The sequence below is a fragment of the Canis lupus genome, chromosome 3 (genome assembly GCF_003254725.2).
Source record: "Canis lupus dingo isolate Sandy chromosome 3, ASM325472v2, whole genome shotgun sequence".
NCBI lineage: Eukaryota > Metazoa > Chordata > Mammalia > Carnivora > Canidae > Canis > Canis lupus.
The window spans coordinates 26,185,449-26,195,627 of NC_064245.1; the positions used below are offsets into that span (position 1 = coordinate 26,185,449).

The 10,179-nt window shown below is 48.1% G+C and overlaps 1 protein-coding gene across 3 annotated transcripts in view; it reads right to left on the reverse strand.

Annotated features, from left to right (window-relative positions):
- The window catches only part of RASGRF2 (Ras protein specific guanine nucleotide releasing factor 2), a 237,898-nt gene extending 230,154 nt beyond the window's left edge, over nucleotides 1-7,744 (reverse strand). The window contains exon 1 of one of the 3 annotated variants that reach the window (XM_049108314.1): nucleotides 7,397-7,744. In XM_049108314.1, coding sequence (XP_048964271.1) covers nucleotides 7,397-7,684 — 288 coding nt within the window. In that variant the 5' untranslated portion in view covers nucleotides 7,685-7,744. The remainder of the gene's footprint in view (nucleotides 1-7,396) is intronic. The other 2 variants (XM_025437016.3, XM_025437017.3) reach the window with 2 other exon arrangements.
- Nucleotides 7,745-10,179: the final 2,435 nt, after the last annotated feature.

Below are 10,179 nucleotides of genomic sequence, written 5' to 3' on the forward strand. Positions count from 1 at the left end.
TTCATTGACGTACCGTACCCTAAGCCTTAAGCCCTTGGAGTAAGCTGGCCTCCCCACTGTCTCACTTCGGCCCTTATTGTTCAAAAAAGAAAAATATTATTTAAATAAACACGGATCAAGTCAGACTTGTGTGTGTGCGTGTTCTCTGCCTTCTCCTTAAAAGTTCATCTGGGGCTTCTCCCTCTGCCTGTGTCTCTGTGTCTCTCTCGCTCTGTCTCTCTCATGAATAAATAAATAAAATCTTTTTTTTAAAAAAAGTGCATCTGGGGCATTTTGCATTCATTGTGAGGACTTTTTTTTTCATTGTGAGGACTTTTAAGGGAAATGATTTGAGTCCTTATTTTTCATTGAATCGTTAAGTTTTTCAAATGCCAATAAAAAGGAAAAGTGAGAATATGCAGTTTCCGCATCTCTGTTCCATCTACTAATACTGTTTTCTCAAGCAGAAAAAAAATCTTGCTACTGTATTTTTTTTTCTGAATGTACACACAACCATATTTGAATTTGTTGGGCAAAAGTTCAACTATACCCTTTGGTGGAGCCGTAATAATGTATTTATAACTTCTCAATCAGCTAATCTTTGAAAATTATACTAGCTATTATATAATGAATAATTTTGGAATAATTAATTTTTAGAATAATGACCAAATATTATCAAATAGACAAATGTTTGCCACAGTACTATTTTGATGCCTAACAAATATCAGCTTCTAGTTTCATTTAAATATTAACTAAGATTTTACTATATCTACACACTTGAATTAAGGTAAACATTTCAGAGAAAAATTTATTCAGTGATTAATGCAACAGAGTAATTCTATATACTTGGTCCTGAAAAATAAAGTTCCCTAAATTGTAGACAAATTGGATTTACAATTCACATCTTGAAATGCTTTAATACATATAAAAATCTGTAAACTCCAAAAATATGTAAGTGCATAGCAAATGTTTCATATTTATGATGGAAGATAACAATGTAATAAACACACATATACACATATATCTCTTTTTATAGGACAAATGAACAGGCATGAAAACTCAAAGCTACTTTAAAAGTGTGAAAATTAGGACTTAAGTAAGACTTAAGTAAAGCCATATTGTTTGTCAATCTGGCTTCTTTCATCACAAAGTAATCTTAATGAGTCAGTCTTTATATTCTACAGAATTAAAACTATATTGACTGCAGCATGATTATACTTTTTAAAGATTTTATTTATTCATTCATTCATGAGAGACACAGAGAGAGAGAGAGGCAGAGACGCAGGCAGAGGGAGAAGCAGGCTCCATGCAGGGAGCCCAATGTGGGACTCGATCCCAGGACCTTAGAATCACACCCTGGGCCAAAGGCGGGCACTAAACTGCTGAGCCACCCAGGGATCCCCACAGCATGCATATTTACTGAAAAAATATGAACAAAATCAACTTAAAAATACAATCTGTATTAAACACACAAAAATATCAGTTGCTTTAATCAACTATTAACATTTGCTTACTAAAAACCAGAAATCTGTGGTTATTACACATGCTTTACAGCTTATCACCCAGTGAGAAGAAAATATCTCTATGTTTTTAATTCCCAAAGAAAACAGATATTACAATAATATAAATAATAAGGTTTAGTGTAGCCAAAATGAAAATAACTGTTTTGCTAATCCATAGATTATTTTTCTTCATTTAAATTTAAATGAATGATTACAAAATTCAAGTAATAAATCATTTCTCTTTAAGTTAGACTTTACAACTTTTTATAGGATTTAGTAAATATTTTTATTCCATTTTCCCTTCACTTGTGTTCAATAAGCAAAGGTCGAAAAGAAAATATTGAGCTGGTTTTTATATTACCAATTAAACAACATGAACTAGACTTAACATCCACCATCCACACTCCCCACCCTCCACAAGTATTCCAGGGCTTGCTTATAGCTCTGCCTAATTCCATAAAACGATTAAAACCCTCCACTTGTGGTCAAGCTAGGAAGGCTAAAATGACTGGCTAGTAATGAGGTGACAGGGGAAATCACATAACCTTTAATCTTTTGAAAATTAAATCAACATGTTTAACTCAGTATGAATATGACAAGTATCTACTACTTTAAGCCTCCAGAACGAAGATGTTTTACTCCAAAAACAACTGGAATCAGGGTGACTAGAACACTTAACATTACCAAGAAAATAAGAATAAATACAGCTTTGTTCCTATATGCCTGCCAGCCGGCAAGACATATACAGCCACTTCAATGGACCAGACTAATCGACATGTACTTTCACTTAAGTGCAAATATTTCTAAAGATCCCCTACCGAAGGAAATGAATGCCACGTAAAATTGTTTGTTTACACATAAGTCTCATTTTTCTTTAAAAATGCAATGGTCTGCAATTGCATTTCTCAAGAATTGTAACTACTGTAAATAGTTGTGTTTTTTAAATTTTCATTTATCTGACAGAGTGTGTGCAAGACAGCACAAGCAGGGGGAGTGGCAGGCAGAAGGAGAAGGAGAAGCAGACTCCCCACTGAGCAAGGACCCCCCCCTGACACGAGTCTCAATCCCAAGACCCCGAGATCATGATCTGAGCCAAAGGCAGACTCTCAACCAACTGAAGCCACCCAGGCGCCCCAAAATGCAATGGTCTGCAATTACATTTCTTGAGAATTTCAGCTACCCTGTAAATAGTTTTTAAAGGGAAATAAGAATAAACAAAATAGGGATTCACATACTATGATCCCAACCCCCATCCCGCTTAGATTTTAAATCTTTTTCTTTTTTTAAAAGATTTTACTCATGTATTTGTAAGAGGGAGCATGCACTATGGGGGGTGGGGGGTGGGGCAAGGAGGTGTAGAGGGAGAGACAGAACCAAATTCCTCGATGTGCAGGGAGCTCAATTCCCAATGCCCAATGCAGGGCTTGATCCCAGGACCCCGAGGATCATCACCTGAGCCACTCAGGCACTCCTCAGATTTTAAATTTCTTTTTTTGTTGTTTAAGATTTTATTTATTCATGAGAGACACAGAGAGAGAAGGAGACACACAGGCAGAAGGAGAGACAGGCTCCCTGTGGGGAACCCAATGCGGGACTCGATCCCAGGACCCCAGGATCACGCCCTGGGCCAAAGGCAGACCCTCAACCACTGAGCCACCTGGGGGGAACCAGATTTTAAATTTCTTGAAGCTCAATCAACTTAGGGTAGCATCCTTCCTAAGGCACACTTCAGGATTACTCAACCTTCATACTTGGAGTTGCACTCCGATCACCCTCACCTCCCTAGAATGCTCTCAGTTTCAGTGCTGGCACAGCTGCAAACGAAAAAAGTACTACCAATTTCTCAGAGCTGAAGTGAGGTTCATGCTAGACATGATGGTGGAGGATCACACAGAGCCCGGCGCACAGAAGGCACTATTTAAGCTCATATTCCCAGTCCCCTTGAACACCTTTACGTAGAATGAAAAGTAAATTTTTCATTTCACATAAATGGAGATTTCTTTAGAAAGTAGTGTCACCAACATACACGTTCAAGAAAAGAACCACTCCTTGAAATTTTTTTAGCTGAACTATTTTGCTTATAGCACCTAAAAAGTACCTAAAAAAGTAGCCACGATGGAAACTTAATTTGAGAGCCTTACAATCAACCAAGAACCTAACCAAAGTGAAGTCTTTGGGACACTCTTGAAAAACTGGGGCATTATGTAAATATTCCTTCAACCTAGACACATTTGGAAAGTGGAAAAACACCTGTCTTTCTTCTTCTTAACTGGAAATAGTTTTTTAAAAACTACTGTATTAGTGGTTACAAAAAAAACCTTAATATTGTTCTTTTGTCAACCAACTTTGAATTCTTTAGAAGAAGCAAACCAATGAGTGTTTTCCTCTTATCGCTTACCTAAAAACACAATTAATCAGAATTTAAGAATTATTTGAAAGATAAGTAGCATTTAGGACTCACAAAAACGATTGGAGGGACGCTAGAGCAAAAATTACATTAACTGTAAGTAAGTGTCGACAGCATTGCAATACATCACCCTCCGCTGTAAATAAGAAGTCTCCGTGTCTAGCAATGATGTCACCAGTAGTTTGCACATCTGCTAATCTAACTGATTTACCAGGATGTCCACTTTGATCACCTGCTTGTCGTTAGCTTCTCAGATTTAAGATTTATTACAGAGGCTGGTAATCTTTCGGTCTTGTGGAACAGTCCGGCACATCCTCTACACAGCAAAAGCTCATGCTGCTGTTGTAACATTAGAAACAGGAAATGTCATTATCGGAAGGCAACTTGAAACCTTCGCCAAACTCTTAATTTTTAAATATTAGGAGAAGGATTTCATTCACAGAAAAAAAAAAAAGAACTGTTGAGGGTTTTGTGTAGGGAAGTCACAGCAACGTGGTGGAAGAAACCTATGCTGCCTCCCTAAGTCCTGCTGCAAGCCCTAACCTACAGCTGTTTCTGGGGTTGATAGAGGTATGTGTTCAGAAAGCTCCAGAAGCACATTTAGAGAAGCAGACCTACACATGGCCCCTGCTCAGTGCACCACCTTTGCCAGTTTCCAGTCTAGGTGCTTGAGAAAAACGTGAGCATGTAGCAACACAAATGAACTGGAAGGGAACCCACTGCATAAACTGTAGGTTAAAGATAGGATGCTGCTTCTTGTTTCTTATCTTTGCAGTTTCTTCTTAATTCTTCATACGCACCCGTGCAGGCAGCGCTGGAGAAAAGCAGCAATCTGCTCAGCTAACCTAAGTCACAGGAGCGTGTCTAACAGAAGACAAGATCTCCCAATCCAACTCCTAATCCATTTTGAAATGCTTGTTCTCCGTATCTGTTTTTCCACACACCACACACCGAAGGTTCCAGTTTCTAACCCCTTAAAGATGTACCGAATAAAAGAGAAATACTCATAACTTGTATGCCCAACAGAATTTTTTTTTTCTTGTGCTAGGATGACCTGTTTAGGACTTCTCTTAGAAAGTGGCATAAAAAGTCATACTACCTGGAGATTACATCAATTAAAGTGTATTGTAAAGAAAACTGTCCTGAAGAGGAGAGTCCAGATATTTTTCAAGTAGAAAAATGTTGGATGGGGATCCCTGTGTGGCTCAGCGGATTGGCGCCTGCCTTTGGCCCAGGGGCGATCCTGGAGACCCGGGATCGAATCCCAGGTCGGGCTCCCGGTGCGTGGAGCCTGCTTCTCCCTCTGCCTGTGTCTCTGCCTCTCTCTCTCTCTCTCTCTCTCTCTCTCTCTCTCTCTCTCTCTGTGACTATCATAAATAAATAAAAATTAAAAGAAAAAAGAAAAATGTTGGTTTTCATAGATTAACTGGTCAGCCAGCCAGATAAGTTGCAGCAAGTAACATATTCACACCCTCAGCTCGAAGGAAGGAAGGAAAGAAAAGAAAGTGGTTGTCTCCTGATATTAGTATAAATACAAGGAGAAAAAAATAGTTTGGAATTAAGTCAATGATATAGATTCAGGGTAATTCAAAGTACCTATTTTCTTTTGCACATAGTAACACTTAAGAACCTATTATTTTTGGCTTCTGTGGGGCCTTGGAACACAGGTCTTCGGGAAAAAAAATCTCACCAATAGAAAAAAAAGGGGGGGGGGACACTGTAAAAAAACTGCTTCCTCAGCACCCTTTTCGTGCTCTTAAATTCTAAAATGCACACTTGAAATTTAAACTTCTATTTCCGGTGTCTGTATCTACAACACTGAAAGTCCGTTTCTCAAATAACCCTCAACATGCCTTCAAAGGGCCAAAGGGCGTATCCTTTAAATATCCGATTTATGTGCGATGTAACAAGTTCATAATCAATCAAGTCTGTTAATGATTTATAGTGAAGCCAAAGTGGAAAAAAGCATCCCCGAGCTTCCGGTCGCTCTGGCGGGACCCGCCGTCCACCTGGCGCAGGTCTTGGGAGCCCGGGCTCCGCAGGCACCTGGCGCCCCCCCCGCCCCTCCCCCCCCGCGCGCTAGCGCCGCAGCAGCCAGAGCCGCAGGGAAAATCGGCGGCGACACCTTTTTCTGCCCCAGCAAAGACCATCGTCTCTTTCTCCAGGCGGAGCTCAAGAAGCAAAGTGAGAACAGTTGAGAGCAGAAAGTAGTCTGCTGCTCTAACTTTAATGACCGAATGGTGATTGGGGGAAAAAAAATTTTTTTAAAGCAATTTCTCATTTGCAGGAAGGGGTGGGGTGGGTGGGGTGGGGTGGGCAGGAGTTCCTAAATCTACAGGGGGGGGTGTTTTTTCCGCTCTGAACGCACACACAAGAAAACTAATAAAATTGTGACCCAGGATAAAAAAAAAAAAGGTCACATTTATTTTCAAAGCTTTCACTGAAAAGCACAGAGAGGCGTCCTTCCGAGACGCGCCCGGGCGGGGACGCGGCAGGCGGGGGCGAGCACGTCCTCCTCCCCAGGGCGCCCCGCACACACTCACCCCGGGGGGACCCGCGGGTCAAATGTCAGCACAGCAAACTGACAAAAACCACCAAAAACAACAAACCAACAACAGTGAGAAGCGCCGAGAGCGAGCGCCGGTCCTCCCCGGGCCCGCTGGCCGCGGCGCAGGCAGCCGGAGGACCCGTGCGGGGACGCGGCCGGGCGGGGGGCGGGGGGCGCGGACTCCTGCAGCCGCGGCGGCGGCGGCCTCGGAGCCCAACAGGTGTCGACGCGCGTCCCCGCCCCAGGCCCTCCCGAGCCGGGCGGAGGGGACGGGTGCGCGGTTCGCCCGCGACCGGAGAGACCCGCCGGCTCTCCGGGGCGCCGAAGCCGGGAAGCGGAGCCCGGGTTCCCGTGGGGGGGACGGGCAGGCGCGCGGGGCGAGCGGCGGGACGGGGTCGGGGGGACGGGGGGGCGGACGGGGGGACGGGGACGGGCAGGCGAGCGGCGGGACGCGGAGCGGGACGGGGTGGGGGGGACGGAGGGACGGGGACGGGCAGGCGCGCGGGGCGAGCGGCGGGACGGGGAGCGGGACGGGGTCGGGGGGACGGGGGGGACGGGGAGGCGGATGAGGGGACGGGGACGGGCAGGCGCGCGGGGCGAGCGGCGGGACGGGGACCGGGACAGGGGCGGGGGGGCGGGGGGGCGGACACGGGGCGACGGGGACGGCGGTATGGGGAGCCCTGGCGGGGCGGGGGGGCGGACACGGGGGGACGGGGACAGGGACGGGGGTACGGGGAGCCCTGGCGGGGCGGGGGGGCGGACACGGGGGGACGGGGCCGGGGGTACGGGGAGCCCTGGCGGGGCGGGGTGCGGACGGGGGGACGGGGACGGGCAGCCGCGCAGGGCGAGCGGCGGGACGGGGGGGCGGGGGAACGGGGACGGGGGGGCGGGCACAGGGGGTCGGGGCCGGGGGTACGGGGGGTCGGGGCCGGGCAGGCGCGCGGGGAGGGCGCGCGGTACCTGCTTGTCCAGCGCGTCCCGGGCGCCGGGCGGCCCGACCCCGGCCCGGGGCGGCGCGGGCGTGCGCTCGCAGCTGCAGCCCTCCAGGAGGTACATGCCCGCCGGGCGGCCGCTCTGCTCGCCCTCGAAGTAGAAGAGCACATTCTGGTAGAGGGCGAACCACTTCTCGTGCCAGCGGCTCGCCTCGGCCGCCCTCTTGCTCAGGAAGCCGCGCTTGGTGCCCTCCTTGCGGGCCAGGAAGGCCAGGTGCAGGGCGTGCCCCTCGTTGTAGCGCACGCTCTTCTGCATGGCGAGGGCGCGGGGCTCAGCGCCGCCTCGCTGCCATCTCCCGGCCGGCGGAGGGCGCCCCGGGCCGCGGGGGCCGCGGGGGCCGCGGGGGCCGCGGGGGGCGCCGGGCTGCGGCCAGGGCCGGTCCCGACGCCCGCGGGAAGGCGGCCCGAGAGGGCGCCGGGCGCGTCGCCGCCCCGGCCGAAGTGGCGGGAGCCCGAGCCCCGCGGCGCGCGCAGCCCGGGGACGACTGTCCTCGGGGCCCTGGCTCCGGCAGCCGAGGGAGCGCGTCACGTGGGAGACGAGCCGTAAGCGGCTTGGGGGCCGGCGGGAGGGCAAGGGCGGCGGCGGGGAGCGGCGGGGAGCCGAGGGCCGGGCGCGCGGCGCAGCACCCCGCTCCCACGCGCGCCCGCCCCCCGCCCGCCCGCGCCGGCCGACGGGTGCGCTCGCGGGCACACGTGTGCACGCGGACACACGCGCGCGGTCGCCACGCCGCGCTCGCGTTTGCACGCTCACACCCGCACGGGCAGGAATACGCACACAGCCACACACTCGGTCACGCACACACACGCACACACGACACTCACGCAGAGAACTGTGCACTCATATATGCACACACACCACAGTGTGCACTTCACTCCAAGATGCAAACCCAGATACAATCACACACTTACACAAGCAACCGCACGCGCGCACACACACTGTTGACGCTCACCCACACACACGCTTACGCACACAAACCATACTCACACACAGCACACACATACGCACTCGTGCCAATTCCACATAAACGCACGCACATCCGCACGTCTATATTCATGCATTCATAGATGATCATGCGCAGACACACATGAACATACAGATGCAGACACATTCACTCAAAATAATGCATACACAGACATACACATACTCCTACACAAGCACTTACAAAGACACAAAGACATATTCATGCAAACTCATGCACTTTCACAAACCCATTCCTACCAACTCACAACTCCCCCGCCACAGTCTCCATCAGTGCACTCCCATGGCAGTGGGTGCAGTCACAAGGTGGCTTGCCTACCAGTCGACCTTCACTTTTCCATCGGACTCACTGTTGTACTTAAACCAGAGGAGAAGGTTAATGAGGGCGTCCCCCTTCCCAGGTGCTATTAATTCCCGCTCAAGGACTGGGATTTCTCAGGGTTAAGGGCAAAGCAACTAAACGTTGAGCACAGAGTTTTCAATGAGAAAACAAAACAAAACAAAACAAAACAAGGGAGACTTGCTGCCCCCCCCTTCCCCGCCGCAGAAAGTCGCCGGAGGCCCTGCTGTTGTAGATTCACTAGATACCCCAGGTAGGACTCGAGATTCATTTGATTAACAAACCTCACAAGTACGACCAGAAAACTGAGACCCCTGTTATACACTGTAAGTGGAAAAGAAAAAACGTGCCGGCAGCTGCAGGAGAGAGCCAGTGAAAGCCCCAGGAAGTGCCAGGATTTGACTCTGCTAGACAGACTTTTCATTCCCTCTAGTCACTGATCATTACAGTGGTTTGCCATGAAGTGTTTATTGTTATGTATTTTTTAATCAAAGAAAATCCTTCTCAAAAAATAAAAAAAAAAGAAAGAAAATCCTTCTCTGGACCGTGGGTCTGCAACAATGCACCTGTCTTGTACCACAAGTTGTGTGTTCACAAATTGATGGCCTAGGGGTACTCTCCCTCCCATCGGTGCTTTTATTTATTTATTTGTTTATTTTTTTGTGGGATATTTTATCTCTGCCTCACTGAGCAGCTGAGTGTTTTTTCCATTTTACCTAAAAACAAAAACAAAACACTTTCACTATTAAAAACTGTACAATAGAGAAATTGCCGATTGAAATTACAGTGTGAGGACAGTGGTCATTTCTCTCTAGACGTGTTTAAATGTGTCAGGGACAGGGCTGTGCTAATTTGGGTTTCACCCAGCTGGGAGCTTGCATTGTTATTTAGAGCAGAGACAATAAGTAAACGCGGACAAGGTTTTGAGCGGGATTCTAGATGCAGAGGAGAGGACAATGGCCTCAGGAGGAGGCCTTTTATTTCCCTGTCTGTGGTCCAGTCCCAGCTCCGAGAGCCCTGAGTGAGCTGACACCTGTGTATTTGATGCCTGCCACCTGTGAGCCGAAGCCATTAAGGTTGTGAATTCAGTACAAAACCAATTTTGCGATGAGTATTCAGACCTTCAAGCCACTTGTGTTTTTTCAGATGTGAAGCGTTCTTCCCCTCATGAGCAACGTCTCTGGTGTGGAAGCTAATTTCGGCACTGAATTATCCTTTTTCTCTACTCAAATGTCCTTTTGATTTGAACCACACAAAGTATTCTTCTCAGCCTCTGGTCTGTCATCACTTGCTACCACGTAAGATGTTGTGGCTGTCATATGGCCCCTGACGGTGACAGAAGGGAGCTCTGGCTCCCTCTGAAATTTGGCTGGTAATCATTGTTGGCTTTATTTTTTTTTTTCATTGTTGGCTTTAATTACGGAAATTCACT